This window comes from Microtus pennsylvanicus, chromosome 5, assembly GCF_037038515.1.
Source record: "Microtus pennsylvanicus isolate mMicPen1 chromosome 5, mMicPen1.hap1, whole genome shotgun sequence".
Classification (NCBI taxonomy): domain Eukaryota; kingdom Metazoa; phylum Chordata; class Mammalia; order Rodentia; family Cricetidae; genus Microtus; species Microtus pennsylvanicus.
In genome coordinates, this window is record NC_134583.1 from 113,932,357 (window position 1) to 113,958,689 (window position 26,333).

Here is a 26,333-nt window from a genome sequence, read left to right on the forward strand (position 1 = left end):
CCCCAGGCACAGTTTAGTCACTAGACCTATGACCATGACTGTCACCTGAAAGCTCTTAAAGTCTTCTGCCTCCTTGTTTATTTTATTCCACAATTTTATACCTCTGTGTTTTCTATATTTTTCTTTCCATACAACCGAAGCTCTCAGCCTCCTCCATACTGACGTTCTGTAGATGTTTTTATGAGCAAGAACATAAAATAGTTGCCTTTGAAAGAGATGATCACTATAGCCCTAGATTTTATAGAAAACAACTCTACAGACTCACATTTTCAACTCAAAAGGCAGTATCAACATAAAACAAGAGACATTTACATAAAAAGACTTAACATGGAAGCAGCTAGTGGTGTGCACGCCTTTAATCCCAGCACTCAGAGGCAGAGTTTACAGATCTCTGTGAGTTTACAATGAGCCTAATCTACAAGAGCTAGATCCATGATAGGCTCCAAAACTACAGAGAAACTCTGACTTGAAAAACAAAACCAAAAATACCCAGAAACCAAAAAAATAAAAAAGACTACACGGTGCCTAGTACTTCTTTACATTTTATATGTGTGTATGGATATAAATATACATACATATATGCATAAATTCCTGGTGGTATTTAGTTTCTTGCAGGAAAATAATTAAATATTTCATATCAAATATAATAAAATTTCCACATTTTGTCTCTTACTAAGGTACAGAAAAAAAATGTGTCCTCTCTTGGGTTAACCCAGTCAGGGATGGGCCAAAGCACTTGAACCAGTAACCTTGAACAGCATCTCCAAAGATTCACTGGGTGTCTCTAGGGTCCATCCCAAGAGCAATGAAGGTGTGGGGTTAGGAGATGGGATGGAAGATACTCTAAGCAGCTGCTCTCTTTTAGGACTCTAAGTACATAGAGTGGTAACTTATTGTGTTGTAGGAGTTCGCATGTTTATCTCGACTACCCAGAACCAAACTGACCACACAGACACTGTATTAATTAATCACTGCTTGGCCCATTAGCTTTAACTTCTTATTGGCTAACTCTTACATCTTAATTTAACCCATTTCTAGTAATCTGTGTATCACAATATGGCTGTGACTTACTGACAAGATTCTGAACAGAGTCTGTCTCTGGTGGAGTTACATGAGTTCTCTCTGACTCTGCTTTCTTTCTCCCTGCATTAAGTTTGGTTTTCCTCACCTAGCTCTGATCTACCCTATCACAGGCCCAAAAAGTTTTAACCAATGGTATTCACAGCATATAGAAGTGACTCCCACATCATTATTCCACTCCTGAAGTTCTCATTGGTAATTGTCTCTCTCTATGGGATGAACATGCTAATATATCACCCAGGGATTTGAACTACATGTCTGAGACAGTCTTAAAAACTCTAGCAAGTATTCTTTCACTCATCCAGCCCCATACCCACATTGTAATCATTGAACAAATTCTCTGGTCCATCAGTGCAATTAGTATCCTTTTCCCTTTTCAGTAGTAAAAAGAGAACCCATAAGACATAACAAATGATCGCAAGCAGACTCATCAGACCTGGTCACAAGCAAATGTCTGTGTCCTGGGTTCACTCAACCTGCAGAGCAGGGAAATCCTTACCCCATAGTGGCTGTGAAGGTAGCTGCAGTTGTCTGGGTTTTCTCCAAAACAGGACTCCTCAGAATCCTTCCTTGATGCTCTGCTCTCTTCTGACCTTCGCACCAACTGGACTTCTCATATATAAGCTGGGAAGAGTGCTATAAAATGAGGTGTGGTGTGCCATACACCAGTGGGAAAATGAAACTGGAAACTGAAACAAAAGCCTTCAGGTTTCTCGTCAGCGAAACTGTGGACAACCAGGTATTGGCCTTCCTGTTCTCTACTCTGAACTGATAAGGAGAAAACTCTGGAATAGACTGACATGTCAATTCCCCTCTCTGTCCAGAGAGAGACATCCCTGCACCAGGAGATGCTGTTACAAAGGGGTTGATGGAGGCAATGTGAACATAAAGGACCAGACTTGCATCTTCACAATTTTTTCATCAAAAGTACTAATATTCTGCATTTACTCTTTGGAAGTGAGACTATAATCATGTTGATTTGATGGGATGGCAAATGCAAGTTTAGGGATAGCAGAGTCCATCTGCAAGTTGGTTCCTCTACAGTCTGGAAGTGGTCTAAACCACTTGGCTTGCTCTGTGGCTTTCCTTATCAACTTTTGCAGATTCCATCCATGCATGTCCTCTTCCCTCTGCAGAACTTCCCAGTGTACCTGAGGCTTTAGTAGTTAGATCATAGGTCTGGGACAAACAATGAAACTCTTTAATTAAGCAGAAGGGTTAGTAGAAAAGGAACCTAACCTCTTTTCTCTCTGAGAGAGATCTGAAAGAGAAAAGGGAACATGAAATTTTATAATGCCATTGATTCCCTCCACCTCCCAGAGAGGGCAAAAGAGTGCAGTTCTATGTTGGTATCTGGCATGGGAGGAGACTGGGGAGGATTGGGAGGTGCTAGCCCAGTGTGCAGAGGGGATTTATTGGTGGAAAGTTGGGGTAGGACGGGGAGGGTGAGAAGAAGAGGATGGTGGGTAAGATAGAAGTTGACCTTGACCTTCCAGATTGGCAAGGAAGGGGGTAGACAGGGAAGGAGAGAAATGTAAAAAATGTTGCTTCATAAGAGGGGGTTGGGTAGTGTGGGCTTGACGGAGTAGGGGAGGGGCCAATGCCCCTGGCTTCATGGTCCAGCTGGAATTTTGGGGGTCACAATTCTCAGATGACTGGAAATTTGGAGGCGTTGTGGCCTTAGCTACCAAGACCAGTGCTGCGAGACACTGGCTACTAAGGGAAGGGAAAGAGCACAGAGCTAAAAAACCATGGAAATATGTAAGCTCTGCCCATTTTTTCTGAAGGCGACAAAAATTTTCTAGGATCCAGAGGATGGTAAGCCCATGGCTTCCTTCTGGTATCCAATGCATCCCATTGTCAAGATAGTATTGAGGCCAAATCTTAGTTGCATAGGGAAATTAGACAGATTGCATCGGACAGCCCCAATTTATAAAGATTTTGTAAGAGGTATCCCAGGGGCGACAGCAGATCTGGCTTTGAACTGCAAGTGCCCATTTTAAAGTCTATGCCCAACTGTGTGGCCTAAGTCTATTACAGTGTGTCCACTAAAATAGCTCTTCCTTCTAAGTGGATCAGGGAAATTGAATGCTAGGTGTCCCTAAAGCAAACAAAGTCCATCTCCTCTAGACCCGGTTTTGCCGTTCTAGCCACTGAGGTCAGGCCTCAAGGTGCAGGCCCGCAGCTTCCACAAGGGTCCAATAATCGATAAAAGTAAGTACAAATGGGTCCCCCCAAACCCCTGTAGCATAGACCAGAAAAAGGGACCCACAAAGACACAGCTCTGTAGCCTGGGAGCTGATTTTAGAGGGACATGGAGAGCTCAGATTGTGGACTAGGGGGCTTTTGACATGTGGCCTATGGCCACGAAGAAAGGCCACCCTACACGGTGGGACCTCCAAGATGTTAGGAATATTCCTAACGTGAGTCTCTGCTGACACAAAAATCCCAATCAAGCCAAATTACAAGTCAAACTTACAAATATTCAAATTTAATGGGACTCCTGTGCTCTTGAGTGGCCACTAGGGGGAACCGGGATACCAGGAATGTAATTACTGGCTGGAGCAGGGGAATGGAGGAAAGAGACCACGAGGGAACTTTCCAGGAAAGCAGTTTAAATAGACTGGAGCACTGGTCAAAATTTTGGCAGGCTGTCTTGACCCTGATACAGGGAATGGTCAGGGCGTGGCAGGCACAGAGACTGGGCCTAGAAAAATGGAAACCAAAGAATAGGGCTTATATCACAAACACTTTAGCCACTAGAGAGCCAGAAAGTACACCAGCTGAGCTCAGCACTCATTCAACCCAGACTGACAAATGGTTTACACATGGGAGAGGAAAAGAGGCTTCCCTACAAGATCATTGTGGAGAAGTCTGTGCCATACCCCAGTCAAGGCCTATGTCCAAGTCCCAGGCCCTACTACAGCAGTGATCTGTGTTGTTGTCCAAGGGCTGAGTTATAACCAAAGGCCATGTGAGTGTCTGGGGTCTGTGTTATCACCTGAGGCCATAGTGACATTTGTGGTCAGGGTGGTTGCAAGGGTCTTGTCTGGGTCCATGGTGCTAATGCAGTCTGTGTTCTGTGCCGTCAGCATCCATCAAAGACCATGGGGATATCCTTGGTCTCTGCTAATGCATGAAGCCATCAATATCTGTAGGCTGTGCTGCTGCAGGGTACCAGATTGTTGTGAGTGGGCATCTTGATGTCTGCTGACAGGTCAGCCTATGACAGCTGGGTCTCAGTTAGTGTTCTTACTGAAGCATAGGCCTGTGTTTGTGGTCTACAGTATGCCCAGAATTTGAGTGTGTCATCACGACCCATGTTCCCACTGAATGGAAAGAGCATAGAGATGACTTTTGTGGTGAAAGTGATATCGAAGTCTGCAGAGGCATGGTTGAGAGGGGAAGATATGGAAGGCTTTTGTGGCAGACATTGGACCTCCCAAACTGCCTTCGCCTAAAACACATAACAGCCTAGACAGAGAGCCACCAAAGAAAACTCCTAAAAAGTGTGACAAAGTGTGATGTCAATCATCTGTGATGTCAGCTACCCTACATCAACCCTTTTTTTCCACCTTTAAAACCAGAACTCCACAGGCAGAAACTGGTGGATATCTGAGTTCAAGACCAACCTGGTCTACAGAGGGAGTTCTAGAACAATCAGAGTCACACATAGAAATTCAGTCTCAACAAACCAAAATGAATGAAGCAGTGACTGAATAAATATAAGAAAACGTGTGAACTAGATGAAGACTAGCTGTGACGATTGTTCATCACTTTAAGAGACGAGTCACACCCACTCCCTGCAGCCCCTCCCTCCCTCGCCTTCTTGTTTTCTCTCTCTGTTTCCTTTTCTGCTTCCCCTTTCTCTCTCTTGCTCTGTCCTCTTTTCCTTCTTTTCTCTCTCCCTCTATCTCTTTCTCTGTCTCTCTGTATCTCACACCCTTTTTTCCTTTTCCTTACCCTCCATAATTCAACCAATAAATATCTAATTCAATTCTGTACAATGTGTCTGTCCATGATGTGCTGACCATATGCCTACACTGCTAGCCGGCAGGAACTTGCACATTCACAGGGAACTTGCACTTTCCAGGGGACTCACAGTCTGTAGGACCAACTTTTCTCTGCATGGCTGGGGCCAGCCACCTTGGTTTGTGGACCCACCACAAGCTGCCCGGGGCCTGCAGAAAAATCATACACTAGCTCTCCTCAATCCATAGCTTCTAGATTCTGGTGAATGTGTGGGAGAAGAAGGATTCAGTTGTATTTCCGGGGCCGGGCACTAAGAATTTGATGATGTTCCAAATACTATATAGATAACACAAAGTGAAACTTGTATTTTTCTTGTTTGCTTACTTCTGTTGTAAGTTTACAAGGGGCAGTAGACATGAAAGTACTTTCAAGATCAGAGTGTATGATGTAAAGCTTCCAGATAATCAATAAAAGATGATATGTGTTGAAAAAAGATTACCAAATGAATTAAAAATGTTGTGAATTAAGGGGCATTTCAAGGAAACCAGGCTCAAGGACTTACCTGACAAATCAGATTGAAGAAGTGTAGGCCCATATTTCTACATGATGTGACATCTAAGTTCTCAGGCCATTGGTAATCTTCAGGATTTGAAAAAAGCCTGAGACTCCCTTCCAATACTGCTGTGTGAACTGTGTCTCAATTATTCCTGCATTTCCCTTCACATCCAAGAGAGAAAAATACTTAATGTTGGAACATTGGACCCTGATAAAGAAGGGGTGTTGCTTCCACCCTTGGATATCATCCATAGAGTGACAGTTAGCTAACACTGGGATGTCACAGCCCACACTAACCTATCATCTGATACTTGATGTTTGTGTCAAGGGCTGAGAACCATGTGACAAACATTAGTCCCCTCCCTTGGTGCAGTCTGCTCTACTGAAGGCCCTTTCCCCTGATCACCCATCTAGACCTGGACCTGACTTGCAGCTCTTGCCTTTGACTTGGTTAGGCCTTTTGACTCCTGGCTTGATTCCTCAGCATCTTTCTTGGCCCGATGCTGACAACAACACCAGCAATCACTACCAGCAGCCCCTCCTGGCCTTCTACTCATCTAAGGCTCTTTCTCATTGGGATCATTCTCACTTTTCTTTTGAACTACAGATCATCATGGAATATTGGGAACTGTACTCGTAACTAAGTACACATAATCTACATTTAGTAAACAATAATGACACTATTAGCTACAGTGTGATGCTCAAACCATAAAGCACAGTGGTTTTACGTATTATTACTTTAAATATTTTTCATACTTATTTAGTGGTGTGTGCTTGTTATGTGCTTGTGCACATGCACAGTGTATCACCCATGATTGTCCCTTGCATAGCTGTGCAGGGCGGCCACAACTCATTGAAGTTTCATCCATGTAGTTGTGTCAAGGAGAAGAGTCAGGACAATGGGAGAGACAACTCTATGAGGGGAGAAAGAAGAGCAAAGTGGGCCGGGAGGTGGTGACGCACGCCTTTAATCTCAGCACTCAGGAGGCAGAGGCAGGCGGATCTCTGTGAGTTTGAGGCCAGCCTGGTCTACAAGAGCTTGCCCCAAGACAGCTCCAAAGGTACAGAGAAACCCTGTCATGAAAAACCAAAAAAAAAAAAAGAAGAAGAAGAAGAAGAAGAAGAAGAGCAAAGAAAACCCAAAGAGCTGACAGGACAGTTAAACAGCAGGAAGAGAGGGAGAGGAGGGGCAGAGGGCAGAGAAGAGCTCCTGAGCATTGGCAGTGTAGGTCAGCAGACATAGAGCACAGGTGCATCCTGGCCCAGTGAGTCGGGGATCTGGGAACTGAAGGCACGTTAATCAATGGAAGAAACTTAAGCATTTCAGTTCTTTAGTTTTCACATACAACTCTCATGAAGTTAAGGGCAGGATACAGGGCTTAGTGATAATAGGACATGCCAGATAGCTGAAGCATCCAGTATCTGACACACATATCATCCCCTGAAATATCTTGTAGATATGTCTCCCCTCAGGCAAAGGTGGAAATGGTTTCCTGGAAGAGAAGAGCCTGCCAAATAACCAGATACTAGCTTGTCAATCAAACTGCATGTCTTCCTGCTGCTGCCCAATCTTTCTCTCTCTCATTCCCTTTTCTTCTGCCATTTCAGTTACTCTTCCTCTCTATTAAAGTGGACTACCAGGGAGCATCTTTATGAATCCTGAGAGCTGACACTACAGTTTTCCATTGCTTGAATATAATACACATGTTATTGGCTTAACATGGATAAACCTGTAGAAAGTATGCGTTGTACTTTCCCAAGGGTCAGGCAAAGGAAGTCTAAGCCCATCCCAAGCCTCACCTTCCTACTGAGAAATATCAGCGCTCAGGTACCTGGGTAGCATCAGTCACCCTTACTATCTGGTGTTGTGTAGAATGAAATAACCTTCTTCATGTTTTCACATCCCACGTGCTGCTCTCATGTGCACAGCTTTCTCCCCTGTTGCCCACTCGACTCCTGGGAGTTGGTGTTGCTACCCCATGCCCTCCTGAGTACCGTGGAAGACTAACCTTTGGAATACTATCAACAAATTACACGGAAAGAGCTTGTGATTCCAGTAAATTTTAATGGATTTATTTTAATGCAGGGAAAAGCATCACACATAACACACTATCAATAGGACAGAAAAATTCAGACGAACTTCTTATGTCCTCTTCAGTCTGTAAGGTCCCAGCAAGTTTTCCTTGCATTACTGTCCCCACACTTAAGTCTCTCATTAGCTGTGAATGGGTGTCCAGGACTGTGAAAGCTCTCCTACTTTCAAACTCCCTCCTTTGCTCAAATCTTTTGCTCTGAGGTTGTACTATAGTAAGAGTTCCTGATGATCAAAATTGAATTCTGATTGGAAAAGACTTTTGGTCCATGACACTGGCAGAGAGAGGATGAAGACTTTCTTCTAACATTACAGATATAAGGAAAAAGGTTTGTGACAGGACTCAAAGCATTGAGAACAGCAGGAGTCAGTCCCGGCCATTAAGTGAGCAGGTGTAATGGGGACAGAAGATCCTTCTAGACATGACCATGAGGGTGAGAAAGAGGTGGCAGGAGCCAATGCATTTAGGTCTTGGATTCCAGCAAGATTGCAGTTCTGGGGAAAGCAGTCAGTTAGGAGGGATGGAATCTCAGTGATGAGTACATTATCTTCACAGAGGTGAGCTGCATTCAGAACTCAGGGTTCATCTCCCCAGTGAGCCTCAGAGCCTGCTCATAGTACATTAGGGACTCTTGCATGTTTCCTTTCAGCTTGTGGACTAACCCAAGGAGGCTGACACTCTCCACAAGGCGAACTTCCTTTTTAATTCTTTTGTCAGCCACTTTCTCCAAAGCTATGAGTAGTTTCCTCCAGGCATAGGATGTTTCTTCTATTTTTAGACCTTTTAAGTAGTGGGTGATCGCCTTGTCTTCTGATTTTTGATGAAATTGCTGGTAACGGCCATAGCGTAGATGGATATCTTGTTTTCTGTGACCTGTAAGGTTCTGCATGTTTAGCACCATCTGGAAATTTGCCTCAGCTTCTTCATATTGGTGAATTTCTGCGTGCACTTCAGCCATGCAAACGTAAGCTACATCAAACGTGGGCCTCAGTTCCACAGTCTTCTGAAATTCACAAATGGCCCGTTGGGCCATTTCCTGCGTGCTGCCCTGCCTTCTGGACGGTGTGTTTCTGGGTGTCTTCATTTGGAACATTTGTTCTCTGTAGCAGAGCCCTATTTGGAAATGCAGGTAGCCAGAGTTAGGTGATGTCTGCAAGGCCTTGTGTAGGAGTTGGAGAGCTTTGTCTATGCAGCCTTCCCTTCGGTAATACTTGGCTGCATAACGAAAGACATAGGTTTGACAGGATGTGCTGCTGAGGGCTTCTTCAATGTGTCTTTCTGCTTCTTCTCTTTCTCCTATATCCTGAAGTTTCAGGGCAAGATAAACTTTAATATATGGATCTGCTGGATTTAACATGACAGCCTTCCTTAGGGGTCCCAGAGAAATATTATTGTCATCGAAGTCTTGACGATAGGCGGCTATTGCATAGCCAGTGTTGTATTCGGGGTTTTCAGGCTCAGCTTCCAGAGCTTTTGCAAAGCAGGCCATGGCACGACTATAATTCCGTCCTCCACACTTCAGCAAGGCCCAGCCTTCCTCACAGTCCATCTCGGCACACTCCATCCTGTAGCAGAAGGGACTTGCAAAGTCCTTGCAAGTATTCTCCACCTTGTCCAGGTAGCTCTGGGCTTCTGCCAAGCTGCCCATGTGGTAATGCACCCAGGCACAGTTGCCCCAGGTCACCACACTTCTCTTGCCCAGTGGCTCTTCCTGAATCAAGGCTTCTGCTTCTCTCAGGCTCTGCAGGGCTTCCTCATGCTGGCCTTTCAGGTGTCTCACGTAGGCCAGGAGGTTGTGCATCCCCACTGGCCCCTTGATGTCTAGAAACTCTACCTGCTCTGAGATTCTCATTTCCAAATCGGGTATGTCAGCGTCTTCAAACAGCAAGCTCCACGTGAAGTGACAGCTCAGCTGAAGGAGATTCTCCTTGACCTGATCAGCACCAGCATTCTCTCTGTGAGAAGGAAGCAAGAAGATTTGTTATGTGAGACCTAGGCAGAATCTGACACCATGCAAAGCACATTTTACAACATTCTTGCTTATTTCCTAGAAATCTAACATTTTGTCCATTTAGAATTTCTTGATATCTTTTTTTACATCGATCCCTCAGCTCCACTTACTACAACTGTCAGAGTCTCCTTGACCATGCATGTCCATGTATGTGTACTTACCATCTTAGCTTTTGAGTTCATTTATTTATTCAAGACTAGACACGGTCACAGAGATACAGGCCCACCCGCATTCTTGTCAGACTCCTGCCCTGAGATGTGGAACTCGATAAAACTATTACCCCTTCCCCACTGTGTACATGTGCCTGCCATCTGAGCTGACCTAAATAGAAACTGTCCATGGGTTCAAGACCAAGTATCGGTCATTGCAGGTCCTTACCATTTCATCTCAGACACAAACAGCTGGTGTCCTGTAAGAAGTAGCTGACTAAGAAAAAATGGTCATGCCCCTGCCTTGTGACAGCCTTGTGACACTAGCGATATGATTTTCTCTGGATCTTTTCTCTCTGGGCAACATAGATGGGGGGGGTGACTCAACAATGGTATAGGTGGTCCTTCTGTATTTGTGTTGCTTTCATTGGTAATTAAAGAAACTGTCTTGGCCTAGTTGATAGGGCGGAACTCAGGTAGGTGGGGAAGACAGAACAGAATGCTGGGGAAAAGAACAGATTCAGGCAGACTACATGAATCTCCAGCCTGAGAAGGACATAGGTTAGAATCTTGCTGATAAGCCACAGTCACATGGTGATACACTGATTAATAGAAATGGGTTAATTAAGATGTGAGAGTTGGCCAAGAAGAGGCTAGATGTAATGGGCCAGGCAGTAATTTAATTGATACAATTTCTCTATGGTTATTTCAGGTATACACTAGCTGGGTGGTGGGATGCTGCCTGCTCCTCCTACTTGGGTAGGGCTATAAGCCCCCAGCTTCTACAGAGTGGCACCTAATACGTCCTCTTCTATGGTTACAAAGAATCCCTGCACTCTAAACATGCATCTACTCTCATGTTCTTTTTTGTTTTGCTATGGAGCAGGACAATCACTTCCCTAGAATGTATCACTAATACCTCAATATCACACTGTGCCAATCTGTGTAATGGGAATGATATCAGTGTTCCCCATTTCTGGTCTTTGGGGAAATTAGTGAACCTAAACACATGGCTATGTTATAAACTCCACAGGACTTTCCTGCTTTTCTATCAGTGTTGAGAGCAAGAGATAGAATTGTGTGACTCGGGTTTTGTAGGCACCCACAGCAGCACCTTTGAGTCTTCCATGGCTAGACGTCAATAGGCCATTGGTCCTGTTGGTAGTTGTCTGCCAGAGGCCAGAGATGCCATCGCGCTTAAATCAGCTGTTTTTGGCTTTGATCTGATCAGATGCCAAGAATAGCAGCAGGAGGTGCCATACCTGTTAGGTCTATCCCATAAAGGAACACTCTAGCTTGGAGCCCTTAAGTGTTGACAAATAGAAAATGACAGCCATTTAGAAACCTCATGAATCAGGCATTGGACTCACCAGCCCACCCATCCCCTATGCTTCTATCCTGAAAATGTTATGATCAAAATCCTGATGACTCTGGATAGCCCTCCACTTCTGGGTTCAACGTCTACTGTAGGAACTTTGTCTTCATTCTTTCAGTTAAGTCTGAAGCCTGCTTTCTGAAAATCCCAGGTAAGGTCCATGAGCACCAGTTTTAAATAATACGAGACCAGAATACAGCACCATCGCCTCAAAAAAAGCTTTGCATGACAGGCCAAAATGCTAGAAAATATCCAAGACGCTCCTGTAATAAAAATGATTTTGAAAACAAAGAATTGAAATCACTATAAAGCTAAAATAATCAAGACATTATGGCACCAGCCTAAGTATCCCTATAAGAGAAAAAGGCATATACAGCACCGGGGATGGCGTTTTAGAAACACCTGAGACAGAATACTGATTGCATGGTTGAGCCCTCTGCATACAGGCGGCCGTAGGAGAACCACTGAGCATAGTGCCTTGCCAACAGAACTTGGGGGATTTATATTTTTAAAAAATACTTTTTTTTACATACTAATCTTAATTCTCCCTCCCTACTTCCATCCTGCCCCCTACATCTCCTTCTTTTCACCCTCCATCCACTCCTCAGGCAGGTTAAGGCCTTTCTTGGGGACTCAACAACGTACGACATACCAAGTTGAGGCAGGACCAAGACCATTCCTTCTGTATCAAGGTTGAAAAAGGTAGTCCACCACAGGGAATGGGATCCAAAAAGTCAGTTCATGCACATGGAATAGGTCCTGATCCCATTGCCAGGAAGCCCCACAATAGATCAAGATACATGACTGTCACCCCACATTCAGAGAATCTATTTCAACACAATGCAGGTTCCCCAACTATCAGTTCATAGTCTATGAGCTCCATCTTGCTCAGGTCAGCTGTCTCTGTGGTTTTTTTTCCCACCATGCTCTTCACCTCCCAGTCTTGTTCATATGACAACTCCTCCCTCTCTTCAACTGAATGCCAGGAGTTCAGCCCAGTGCTTGGATGTGGGTCACTGCATCTGCTTCCATCAATTACTAGATGTAGTTTTGTGATGACAAGTAGGGTAGTCACTAATTGCTCAGCACTAAAAAGCAATGACATCATGAAATTTGCAGGCAAAAGGATGGTTCAGAAAAAGCATCCTGACTGAAAAAAGCATCCAGACTGAAGTAACCCAGACCCAGAAAGACAAACATAGTATGTACTCACTCATAGTCCATATTATATGTAAACAAAGAATAACCAGGCTGCAATCCTCAAACACAGAGAGACTAGGTCAAAAGGGGGACCCTAAGAGACACACACATCAGGGTCCCAGGAAGGGAAAATAATTAAAAGCTTCTGGGTAAACTGCACCAGGATCGAGTAAAGGATAGGACAGAAAAGGAGAGCAATGTAAAAGGTACCTTGATAGAGGGGGCCAATATGGGGTTGGGGAGAATCCTGATGCTGGAAAAATTGTCAGGAATCTTCAAGGATGACCCCAGCTACAAGTCCTAGCAATAGTGGAGAGGGAATCTGAACAGGCCTTCCCCTTTCTAAGATTACTACACTAATTGCCATGACATCAAAGAGCCTGCCTACATGGCACCTCACCTGGTAGGTGTTTCTTCCTAACGTGCAGAGGACCACATTTCTGCTAGATCCTCATGTAGTCTTTTTGTCTGTGCAATGAACTCTGAGAACTCTTTTCTGTTTTCTTCCTCTTCTTGTAGGAAAACCTCCCGGCCCTGTAGCAGAAGAGCCCACCCTTGCATCTTCAGCTAACTTTAATCACCTTCCTCTAACTTTATCCGTAGATAAGTACTTTCCTTGAGGCTAATTTGGACAGGGACACAGTTCAGACCTTAGTATAGCCAAATGATTTTTGACTTCTTGATTTAGCCTCTCTAAGGATTTGATTTGAAGAAAGAGGTTCTTTGGGGCAGATTTTAAAGTCTCTCGTGCAACTGAATGCAAAAATGGAGTAGGAAGGATATACTAAAGTAGTTTATTCACCATTTAGGATGGAAAAAGCACCCATGAGAAAATGTTGCAAGAATGGTTTAAATCATGGCATTTGTCTAGAGCCCAGGGGTGGGTACAGAGCTCCAGGGTGTATTCCTCAGTTTTCTTTCTGTGTTTCCACCTTCCTATAGTTTGTGGTCTGTGGTCTGTCTGGTGTGTGTGTTTGAGCTGTCTGTCCTTGTTATCTGAGTGATGGTGTAAAAAACTGTATGTGCTCAGGCCCAATTTTTAACTTGGTTTCAAGTCTGGCAAAAGTTCAGTCTCTTGGAACGTTAGAGATACTTTCAGAAAAATAGATTTTAACCTTGTCTCAAGGCATTCTGGCAGGGTTATGAAAAAGGGAGATAGAAAAAGGAAAATAAAATCAATACTTTCCCACAAATTAGAGGGTTAGAAGTGACAATCTGGAAGCAACTACTCTGAGACACGGGTTTTTGGTTTAGAGAAGCACACATCTCAGTAAGGGATTAGATAGAATGATGCCCCTTCCAACTTGGAAATCCTAGAGTCTTTTATTAGTTTTGAATGCCATTTCTCTACATAAGACCAGAGATAGAATTCACCTCCAAACTTTTAGAGAATTTTACTAGTATGAATGGCCAAAGATGAAATGAACAAGGATAACAACAATGGACAGGAAGCCTCAATGATACACAAAAAATAATGAACAACCAGTACAGTGAGGATGGGAGAGCTGGTATCCCCCGGCTAGGCTGTAGAGCACCAGATGTTCAACCCTGATATCATCCATAGCAAGAAACATTATAAGGACTGGACAGGTACACACACATATATATGTTTATATACACACATACAAAATCAATGAATGCACTAAAGAGGCAATGAATTTGAAGCAGAGCAGGGAGGGTAAATGTGAGGGGCTTGAAAGAGGAAAGGAAACGAAAAGGAGAAATGTCATTGGATTCTAACAGCAAAAATAAACAAAAACCATTAAAGTAAATTAAGGAAAAGTAAAAACATATTTTTAATTTTTTTTTCTGATGAGACGCCAAGGACAATGGCACGGGGTTTTGATCCTACTTAATGTGCTGGCTTGGTGGGAGCCTAGCCAGTTTGGATGTTCACCTTCCTAGATATGGACGGAGGGGGGAGGACCTAGGACTTACCACAGGGCAGGGAACCCTGACTGCTCTTTGGACTGGAGAGGGAGGGGGAGAGGAGTGGGGGAAGGGGGAAAAGGGTGGGAGGAGGGGGAGAAGAGTGGGAGGAGGGGGAGAAGAGTGGGAGGAGGGGGAGGGAAATGGGAGGCTGGGAGGAGGTGGAAATTTGTTTTTTTTTAATTTTAATTGAAAAATAAAAAAAATTAAAAAACATATTTTTAAAGCAGTCATAACGATCAGGAAGTAACTTTTCTTAGGGGCATCTTCTAAGCCTTGTTCTCTCCATGCTCCTCCTTTTCCCATGGCATTTAAACTGTGTTTGTGGAGGGGCTGCAAATGCCAAGGCCCACCTATGAAGGCCGGTGGACAGCATTAGGCACTTGGCTTCACCTGCTTGTTTTCTGAGAAGGAAAGAGAGTGGTTGGCAGCTCTGCTCTCAGTATAGCACTGAGACTGCCATTCCCACACTTGCTTGGCAAACCCTTTACCACTGAGCCATCTCTCCAGCTCCAGTCTAAGTCTCCAAGGGAAACTACTGTGATGCTTCCTTCTCCTGTCACGTGGTATTTCAGATCTTACAGAGAGTTACATAAGATTGATCCCCAGAGACAGTGGCATCAGTGAACATGAAAAAAAGGCCTATTGAGTAGAAACACTGACAGCCCTTTCTTCCCTAGGCTTCATGTATGCTCAAAATGTTCTTGATGTACCAACCAACAGAGGAGCCACGGCTCTTTGATATGCCGTATCTACATGCCCTGTGCTGTTTGGGCTTATCCCTCATCTCACTTGTCCATTCTAATTTCCAGAGCACTGTTTTATAATAAAATATCTCTAGTTCTGTTTCTAATCATGAGCCCATGGCAGAGTTCAATTCATGTTGGACACAATTATTTGAATATTTGAAAAGTGTCTCTGGGGATGGTTGGTCATTGTTCCTATACTCAGGTCTTTTACTATAACATTTGATAAGCAAAGCTAGAAAGAAATAAAAGTGTAAGAAGCTTTTTTGTTGTATCCTTGTCTGTCTGTTTGTCTGTCTCTGTCTCTCTGTCTGTCTGTCTGTCTGTCTCTCTCTCTGTCTGTCTGTCTGTCTGTCTGTCTCTCTCTTTCTCTCTCACTTTGTTTCTCTCTTCTTGCTCTGTCTCTGTCTGTTCAGCAGCACAAACTCCTTGTCCCCTCAGATGAGCACAAAGGACACCAGCCATGATAGACACATACGATTGTTTCTTCAAGAGGAGAAATGTATAGCTTGTTTTTTCACCCTGAAGGCTGGGAACAGAGATCATTAATAGCCTGGTGACTGTGCTTTCTGTAGATCCAGATATACAATGCTCCCACAGAGGGACCAGAAATGGCCAATAACTAGATGGCCTTTGCTTTATCTGTATGGACAAAGTCTCCCCAAGCTCCCAAATCAAGAAGAGAGTTGTCTAATGCTCCAAATGTCCTCTACATTATCTGTATGACTGACACCACATAAGATCCTTCCCTGGGTCCTTAAGGCAATACATAAAACCTATCTCCACAACCCTTCTTCTTAGAAGGAGTTCTTGGAGTTGAGTTCCATTGCAATTATGCCTCTTTGTGGACAGGGCATTGTATTCACCAAAGAAGTATTTTCATATTGAATTGGGCTTAAATAAACTCACAACAAACTGCTCAGGGTCAGACTCTAGTGAAGAGTCCAAGTCTATGAATATAAAAATGTAGATTCCAGAAACAGGAATGTAGAAATAAAAAAATTATAAAGTCGAGTCTAGGAAAATGAGAACAGAATGTCAGCAGCTCTCTCAGCAGCTTCAGGATGACCTATTAAAAATGGATTATTTTGCTTTATAACCGATCGCTCTATGTACAAGGCCATAGCATCTCTCTGCAAACTGAGAGCTACCCTAAGGATATGAGCTGAGTCAACTGTTAGGAAATAGATATATGACCTCTGGGTTATGCCTTATCCCTGCTTTATGAAACTGACAGAATCAAAGGGGAGACCACAGGGCTTCAGCGAACACCACCTGGAAGTACCAAGGAAAACAACAGATTAATGACAAACACTGGTTTAACCAAAAAACCCTGTTAATGAAGATTGTAAAATAAGGCAATCTGTATCTGAGTTTTACATTGAGATTTTAAAAATTCCTTTGTTCAGACCTAATGCTTGGTGCACCTACTATATAAAGGTGGATTCAGAAACTGGCCTTTTACCACAGCCTAACAAAATCCATCTCTGGCTGTGGTCTCAGCTAGCTCCATAGAGACTTTTTAATTTTATTTCTTACAGGATTCTTGTTTCTGGGATAAAGTTTGCTTCTAGTTTATTAGACTTGGGTGGTCTGTCCCCACCTTTGCACAACCCCCCTGGAGCCAGCATCTGGAGGTGTGAACAACATTGGCTGACTAAGGAGTGTTCCACCACATTTCCTTCTTGCCTCTTGCAGACCATTACACAGCTGGCCATTGCATTTGCAGAGAGGGCAGCATTTGTCCTTCCCTGATTCTCTCTGTCTCTGTCTCTGAAAGCACTAAATACATGTACTTCTTTTCCCGGGCATGTAGAAACGATGTACATTTTTCTATAGGAACATTAATCATGGTCTAGGGACATCAGATTCAATCCTGCTTTTCTTTGATTTCCCTGCCTACAGCAACCCACAGCAGGAATTAGAGATGCTGTCCTCACATAATGGGAAATCAATACATTGGCATGGTAGCTAAGAACGCTCTGAAATCTGGACACCATCTGTCCATGGAGATCAGCCTTGACTGGGAGGCCCCCAAGGATCCTTGTGGGGAGCTGTGCCCCAAGGGGAGGCACATGCACTTGTGGATAAGCACTTGCAGCAGGAAAGCTGAGCAGCACAGAATCAGCCACCAGTGGGCAACGGGGACAGAGAGCAACCTGGATCCCAATGCCCACATGCACTTGGAGATCTCAGCATCCAGCCTTCCCTGTGCACTTGGAGATCTCAGAATCCAGCCTCCCCTGTGCACTTGGAGATCTCAGCATCTAGCCTCCCCTGTGCACTTGGAGATCTCCAGCCTTTTTCACACCGCAGGCACCCATTTGGAATCCACAGTTCTAGCCACCTGCTAGAGTCATGGGAACTCTGGACCCAGGCACAGCTTAGTCATTGACCCTATGATCATGACTGTCACCTGACAGCCCTTAGTATCTTCTGCACTCTTGTTGATTTCGTTTCACAATTTTAAGCCTCTGTGGTTTATGTAATCTCTCTCATCATACAACAGAAGCTCCCAGCCTCCTGCATACTCACGTACTATAGATAGTTCTATGTGCAAGAGCATACAATAGTTGCCTAGGAAAGAGATGATCATTGTAGCTCTAGATTCGAGAGAAAACACTCTACTGACTGAACTTTAGACCCAGAAGGCAATTTCAAACATAGAAGTCAGAGGCATTTACATAAAAAGAGCTCACAGGGAGCTGGAGCCTAGTGGTAATGTCTCACTCCATTAATACCAGCACTTGGGAGGCACAGGTAGGGGGATCTCTGTGAGTTCATGACGAGCCTTGGTCTACAAGAGCTAGATCCAGGACAGGCTCTAAAACTATACAGAAACCCTGTCTCGAAAAACCAAAGACAAACAAAAACAAAAAAACTCCAGGTGCCTAGCATTTGTTACGTTTTATATATATATGGATGGATGTGAATATATATATGTGTGTGTACATACATACATTCCTGGGCATATTTAGTTTCTTGCAGGGAAATATTTAAATAGCTCTCATCAAATGTATTAGAATTTCCATATTTTTTTCTCTTACTGAGGGACAGAAAGAAATGTGTTCTCTTTTAGTGTAACCCAGCCAGGGTGGGCAGAAAGCACTTGGAACAGTAACCTTGAGCAGCATCTCAAAAGATCCTCTGGGGGTCTGTTGGGTACATTTCAAGGGGAGTGAATGTGTGTGGTCAGGATACGGCAAGGAGAACACTCTCAGCAGCTGCTCTCGTTTATGGCTCTAATTACATAGAGTGGCACCTTGTTCCATTCCTGAAGCTCTCATTGGTAACCGTCTCTCTGTATGGAATGAGCATGCTAATATATCACCCAGGGATTTTGAACTACATGTGTGAGACAGCCTTACAAACTGAAGCAAGCATCTGTTCACCCATCCAGTCCCATGCAAATATTACAATCATTAAACAAATTTCCTGGATCCTCAGTACAATGAGCCTCCTTATTCCTTTCTGAGTAGTAGAAAGAGAAGCCACAAGAGAGAACAAAAGAATGTAAGCAGACTCAGTCAGAACTGGCCACAAGCAAATGTCTGTGTCCTGGGTTCACTCAAACTGCTGAGCAGGGAAATCCTTACCCCATCGTGGCTGTGGAGGTCACTGAAATTCTCTGGACTTTCACCAGGACAGGACTCCTCAGGATCCCTCCTTGATGTTCTGCTCTGTTGTGGACTTTCATCCCCACTGGACTCTCAGATATAAGCCGGGAAACAGCTCTATAAAGGGAAGTGAGGTGTGGTACGCACCAGTAGGAAATTGAAACTGGAAAGTGAAACTAAAGCCTTCAGGTTCTCCTTAGTGAAACTGTGGACAACCAGGGATTTTCCTTCTTGCTCTCTCTTCTGAACTGATGGGGAGAAGGCTCTGGAACTGACAAACATGTCAGTTACACTGTCTGTCCAGAGAGAGACATTCATGGCACCAGAAGATGCTGTTACAAAGGGGTTGATGGAGGCAGTGAGAACATAAAGGACCAGACTGGCATCTTCCCAATACAACTGTTTCTCAGTCAAAAGAACTGAAGTTCTGTACATTGTTCTTGGCAGTGAGCCCATAGTCGTGTGGATTTGATGGGATGGCAAAAGGGAAGTTTAGGGATAGCAGAGTCCATCTGCAGGTCGGTTCCCATGCAGTCCAGAAGTGGTCCATACCACTTGGTTTGCTGTCTGGCTTTCCTTATGAACTTCTGTAGGTGCCATTATGTATATGAATATGTATGTGTATGTGTATTTGTATGTGTATGTGTATGTGTATTTGTATGTGTATGTGTATATGTATATGTATATATTCTAGTCTGCTTATAATCTGCCCTGTCATAGACTAAAGCAACTTCTTTATTAACGAATGGTAATAAAACATATTCACCATATACAGAGGGTATTTCCATATCATTTGCCCATGACTCATGGATTTTACCCCTCTTCCTGTATGACCTGTTCCATCTGCTTTCAGCTGGTGACTCTTTGGTCCATCTCAGTCAGTTGAATGTGGACTCTGCTCTCAGAACCAAGGTCAGACTCTACTCATGGTTTTGGGACAATCAATACAAATAGATTTCTCCAAACAGGCCCCTCATTTTGTCTAAATAAAAAGATTTTTAACTGTAATATAGTAAAACTATGGACAATAAGGAAAATTATCAGGTATTGTCTAAATAGAAAGGAAAGCTATTAACTTTAACAAATGAAACTTTGTACAATAAGAGCAATTATCAAGTAAGAATTACATTCACATTGTCCAGTCCATTTGTTTTTGGCAAATTCAGAGAAAATATTACCTATCCTCTCCCGATAAACCCAAAGCTTTGTACCTAAATTACTTTCAATCATGGCTAAGAAAAACTACCTGTAACCATCTGTATTCAACACCATCAAAGAGCTGAGAAGGACATACTATTACCTGAGTATATAGGAAGTGCACAGCAAGAATCTTCCAAAACTCTGAGTAATGACAGAAACAGCTGACATCCAAGCAATGTTGGAGCATCCATCTTTGGCCAACAGGCCTAGAATATCTGGTAGACTTTTCTGTGAAGAAGAAAATTTAAAAGACTGCCCTACCTTGTCTTGGCAAATTTCAGTAGTTGCCTTTTTGAGTGTCTTTGTTGAGAGGACAAAAATTCCAATTGAGACAGCATACCTTCAGCAGTTGAGGCAAGGGCAGTCTCTTTGCCCAGCTGCTAACTTTACCATAAATGAAAGAAAACTCCATGCAGAGGTTTTCTTTGATGATCATCTTCTTTGCAGGAAATCAGTGCTGCTAGGAGCAGACGTGTCTCACTGTCACAAAAAGTCCTATGTTATTTGGTATTGGGACTTAGCTTTGTTTTTCATATTATATCCCTGAGAAAATGGTCAATAACAGAGACAAGAATTATTATACCTACAACAGTTTTCTAAAAATTATAATGGAGATAAGTTAATTTGCTGGCTAAATATTAAAGTGATTGGTAAATAAATAAATAAATTTGAATATTGTAAACCAACTCAAAGATAATTGCAGACAACATCACCATTCAAAATTTAACAACCTTTTTGTTTCTACTATGGATGCATTTCTGCAAGAGCTATATTACATACCTGGTACATATATTTCTGCCACGGACTGGCTCAGGGGAGCCACTCAGACCGTGGGAGAAGCAGGGTCTTGGTAACAGGAAGGCACAAGTTCGGCGAATGACAGACAGACACAACCCACAAAAGAGTGGTTGGAATCTGCTGCAATTTTACTAAATTCATGTTTTCATTATACAGTATTCAAACAAAGAACAAATCAGAAGGTCATGTATCATTGGTTGGCACAGTATGAAAGCTTCTTTTAGTCACATCAGCAATATTTAAGAAAAGTATATTATCAGGAACAGGTGTTAGACATAAAGCATCCTTAGAAGAGGAAATCTTGTCCTTGGGAATGTAAACCTCAGACAAGTGGTTTCATCTTATGAATAGAAATTTTCTGTCTCATTATCGCTATCATGGCCCTTCCTCTTCCTAACCCTTTATTTCATCTAGTGACCAAATATACCTAATCAGTTCTCTGCACATGTTGAACTATACTTTTTAGTACCTTCTTATGCACCAGACTTCATGGGGGTTGGGATCTAGCAAGCCTATCCATAAAGTTCAAAGTATAATATAACAGTCTTTGTCCACCAACGTTAACCCATCTATTCCCTAGCTCATAATATACCCTGTGTATGACAAAGGTTCTGCTGTAGTCTTATACGTTCCCATACTGTGCTTCCCTATCTCAGTGCTGTTTCTGAAGAGAATGATCCTTGTCTTGTATATGTAAAGACTATCATTATTATGAAAGAAATTGTGCAAAGCTCATATCCCACATAGCCAGCTACTCGAGAATCCCGTCTGTGCCCCAAGGGCGGCCAATACCAGGCTATCTGCCATTGACCTCCAGGGAGCCTAGTCCCATGGAACATGTAGCTCCCGTCCGGCATAATGACATATGTCATGTCACACAGACAACACTGGAGTTGGTGTGACATATTTCTGTGGCCACAGGGGTGATTAATTTTGTTCTTCTTTTATGTCCTTAAAGAAATGGTTTGATAACACAGTCAAGAATGGGAAATTGAGAAATGATACAGTCTTTATACACAAGTTTTAAAGGCATGAAGAGGTCATAGAGAGCAGCTGAGGTTTGGTACTATGAGAGGCCAAGAAAGGCCATTTGGTGAAGATGCAACTTCAGTGGCAGTTGACGGCTCAAGAGAGAAGGGGTCATGCAAAGAAGTTGAAGCTTGCAACTTTGAAAATAGCATGAGAGTCTGTTTGTGAAAGTAGAAACCAGTTGCAGAAAAAGACCCCATAATTTTGAAGATTCCAATACCACAGGATGGCCACCAAGTACAGCAGCAGCTGGGGAGTGGAGCCAGCCAGAGCCTAGAAGACAAGCTGTGTGTGCTGCAGAGGGCAAAGGGATAAAAGTGACCTAAGCCCTTTGCAGGAGTCCAGAATGGATCCCAGATAATTGGATGGTTGAGATTTTATTTTGCTTTGACTTGATTGTGCCTGTGTCCTGATATTTCCCTCTTTATATAAAAAGGATTTTACTGGAGCCCACAGTTGTGAGACTTGGCTTTTAAAAAACTGTATTTGCAAAGAAATTGGCTATTTTAAAAGAACTGATATTTTAATGTGTTGGAATTTGTAAAGACTGTGGAACTTTTAAAGTGTTTAAGATCTTGAGGATGAATAAGAAAGGAAGCGTTGTGGCTTAACAGAAGTTGGCAAGGGGTCAATTGTACTGACTGGTTTTGTGTGTCAACTTGATACAAGCTGGAGTCAACAAGGGAAATCAGCTAAGGAAAGGTCTCCTTGAGATTCAGCTGTAAGTCATTATTATCATTTAGTGATCAGTGGAAGAGGGCCCAGCCCATTGTGAGTGCTGCCATCCCTGGGATGCTTGTTCTAGGTGTTATAAGCAGTTGTGTTGAGCAAGCCATGGGAAGCAAGTCAATAAGTAACTGCCTCCATGGCTTCTACATCAGCTCCCTCTCTGGGAACCTGTTCTATTTGAGTTCTTGTCCTAACTTCTTTCGAGGGTAAACAGCAGTGCTGAGGTGTAAGCCAAATAAACTCTTTCCTCCCCAACTTGATTTTGATCATGGTGTTTCAATTTAGCTAGGGAAACCCTAAGACAGCTCTCTTGAATAAGAGCCATCATAGCCACTGCCATTCCTGTAAAAAGAAACTGACAAGCTCTCTTTGGGATGGGCTCTAATGGTCACAGTTCCATGCTATGGAAGCCCAGCTGAGCGATACCTCCAGCCAGTGAGTGTCTAATGCCATCTGACTCAGTATTGCGGCCTTTCTTTTACATAAGCACAGACTGACTTTTGATTAATCCTTGGTCATTAATGCCTGACAATAACCTTGAGGAGTCCAAACATGACTGCCTGGGATGCTGAATGTCATCCAAGGTAGGCAACCTGACCTGACACATACTCCCTAACCACCAGAAATGCAGATTTCTACATGACTGGAAGCAATTTTATTCAAGATGTAACCAGGTATGTAGAGGCAGGATGGGTCAAGGGCAGAAAGGTCCCGAGAACAGACATAATTGTCCTGAAATAGGCTTTAAGATGGACTGAAGGGCCAGGCAGTGGTGGTACAAGCCTTTAATCCCAGTACTTGGGAGGCAGAGGCAGGTGGATCTCTGTGAGTACCAGGCCAGCCTGATCTACAAGAGCTAGTTTCAGGACAGGCTCCAAAGCTACAGAGAAACTCTGTTTCAAAAAACAAGAAAAAAAAAAAACAGACTAAAGGAAAACAGTGAACATTGACACAGACAGCCAATATGCTTTTTCCATGGTTCATGTCCATAGACAGATATATAAACAGAGGGACTTAGTCACCTCAGAGGGAAAGATTATTAAAAATAAGTATAAAATTGTCCAGTTGCTAGAGGCCATGTGATGCCAAGTGAATTGCCTATCATTCACTGGCCAGGACACCAAAATACAAAGCCCCCAAACTCAGGGTAACCACCAGGCAAATTAACTTGCTAAAGAGGATGATCCCCAAGAATTCAAACCCCAGACTATCTGTTGTCCCTGAGACCCAACTGTTCTTCTATAAAGGTGTTCCTGAATCAGTTCAGGAGATATCAAGTTATATTCTTGTAACAGGATGGCCGCTTGTTTGTCCCGGCTGCCCAGAACCGAAATAATCACACAGAAAACATGTTCATTAAAACACTGCTTGGCCCATTAGCTCTAACTTATTATTGGCTAACTCTTACATCTTAATTTAACCCATCTGCACTAATTTGTGTATCGCAATGTGGCTGTGGCTTACCAGCAAGATTCTAACTGGCATCTATCTCAGGTGAAGAATCCATGGCTTCTCTTTCTGCCTCTTCTTCCCAGCATTCCATTTAGTTTTCTCTTCCTAGCTCTGTTCTCCTATGGCTCTGCTATAGGCCCAAAGCAGTTCCTTTATTAACCAATGAAAGCAACACATAGACAGAGGACCTCCTACACCATATTCTGACTTGGGGGCTCAGGGGAGCAACAACAGATGGTGGATCTAACCTGGCAGAAGAATCTGCATGCCAAAGGTACTGGGCCAAAACTTGCCAACTGCCTTGCATCGCTCCATGCACTTGTCACCTAAGAAGATCTCAGATGCCTTTCTAAAACTTTAGATTATCTTCTTGGGTTTTTCATCTCAAAGCTATTTGACAAAAACATCTTAGTCTAACTTTAAGTCCTTTTCAATGTTCTGTTTCAGTTGTGGGGCACTCTGAAACCCATGACCACATATCCCAATATTGAGCTTAAAAGAAATTAAGCTCACTGGACTAACTGGGACTCAAAAATTAAAACTTTTTCTTAATCATTAACCTTCTCTTAATCATTAAGTCACAGTCTGTATGGCTCCTCAATAGAAACTTACGTGTTGTAACAGTGTGACACTTCCTTGTTTATATTTTTAACCATGAAAACTCTATCTAAACTGACGTTATTATTATCATTTAGGTAGTATAGCTTAGGAAGAAATCATCTTCATAATAATAATGCTCAGTGGAATGGGATGTTTCCATGAGAGAAAGATGCCAGATACCAGAGAACCATAGCAGCAGCAATCATGTGAGGGCACAGCAGAAGCCAAAGACGTTCCAGGGATTGTGATCTCTGGGTCTAATGTGTTAGAGATTGACCTATCAGAGATTTTCATCCTGGTGGGTTGATACTTTGAACTTAGGCTGCCATCTTTTGCTCTTCTAACACGGCCGCTAGCAAAGACACACCCCATCAAAGATTTGACAGGAAAACATAAGTCAAGGAGGAAATGAGGAATATGCCTACCTGATTATGAAAACAGAACTTATTATGCTGTATTGCTAAACATCAGTTTCCATTTCCTGTAAGAGCTGAGTCACTACTTTTAAGTATCTTTTCTGGATCCTGACCTGCCTCAACCTGTAGGCCCATATTTCTGTATGGTGTGGCAGCCAGGCTCTGAAGCCTTAGGCCCCACCTGAGTTTGTCACATAGCCCTGCAGAAAGGCTGTCACTGCCCCAACAAAACATCAAGATGTTGTTGTTCCTTTCTTTGTAATTTAGAAGATGCCTTATAGAGATGCTGATTCAAGCTTACATGACAGCTAGCATACACAGCAGAACGGTAGTTTGGGACGTGACAAAATGTCATTCACCTGATTACCTAGGAAACACAATGTTGGTGTATTTCCCCCTCAGTTTGTATGTTGGTATGAAAGCTGTTTAGAGAATAAACGAGAGGAAGTCTTTAGGATGTGAACTCAGGACTTCATGAGGGACCACTGAGAATCTCCCTCCCAATTAAGCCTTGTGAGTTGCATCTGTATTTCTGTCTCCTCCACGCCAGTCAAGAGAGAGAGTTTATGTTGGGATCTGGGCTAGAGAAATAATTTATGATCTGGGCTAGAACTGGGCCCTAACATCAACCCATGATCTTGACTTGTTTTTGAGAATCCTTCTTACCCTCCCTAGTCATCTTCTCTAATTGCATGGTGACCACAATGATGTTTCTTGAGATTTTTCTGCATTTCCTTATTGTCCCGTTGTCTCTCTTCTGTAAACCTGCTTTGCAAGCTACGGGTGATTTTACTCCTTAAAAAGGGCCTAAAAAATGGGTTCAGGGCTGCTCTCTTTAACACAATTCAGGAGGCAGCCATTACCCAGCTCTTGGGTGCGCCCCAATGAAATCAAGCTTACTACAAATTCGGCTCACATTGTGGTAATGGTCTTATTCTCACCTGGTGCAATTAACACTATACATGAATTTTCTAAAGTGTGATTGAAAAAACCCATTTAACCCAAAACTTGGTTTTCCTTTGCTTTAAGGCTGCCCCTCTTTGAGCTGTGGGTTGGGCTTTTTTGGTGATGCAGCTGCCCCAGTTCACTTGCATTTCTGTGAGTAGCTACAATAAATTGATTGACACACCATGCTGTACTTACATGGAATTTCTCCTGTCTGTCAGTGTCTTCCACGTGGGGTAAATAGATAAGTCTTTCTATGAACACAGAAAAGTTGTGTAACAGTAGGCCAACACTGAAAATGAGTGACAGGAAGTGTAGATGCTTCCCATTACTTCACACGGAACTGCTTCCTTTTGTTTCTGTAGGCTCCTATCTTTTTTTTTTTTTTTAATATTTATTTATTTATTATGTATACAACATTCTGTCTGTGTGTATGT

The 26,333-nt window shown here is 43.0% G+C and overlaps 1 protein-coding gene across 1 annotated transcript; it reads right to left on the reverse strand.

Moving 5' to 3' along the window:
- Positions 1 to 7,669: 7,669 nt before the first annotated feature.
- On the reverse strand, positions 7,670 to 18,860 carry LOC142850388 (antiviral innate immune response effector IFIT1-like). The gene is made up of 2 exons (XM_075973875.1): positions 18,707 to 18,860; positions 7,670 to 9,655 (listed from the first exon to the last, which is right to left on the reverse strand). Exons 1-2 carry the CDS (start codon positions 18,805 to 18,807, stop codon positions 8,269 to 8,271), a joined length of 1,488 nt encoding a protein of 495 aa, XP_075829990.1. The 5' UTR covers positions 18,808 to 18,860; the 3' UTR covers positions 7,670 to 8,268.
- Between the last annotated feature and the right edge of the window lie 7,473 nt (positions 18,861 to 26,333).

Coding starts and splice junctions, on each gene's coding strand:
- LOC142850388 (XM_075973875.1), bottom strand. CDS start 18,807: ATGAAAGTCCACAACAGAGCAGAACATCAAGGAGGGATCCTGAGGAGT. Junction 9,656..18,706: donor ACCTCCACAGCCACGATGGG/GTAAGGATTTCC, acceptor TCCTTCTCACAG/AGAGAATGCTGGTGCTGATC.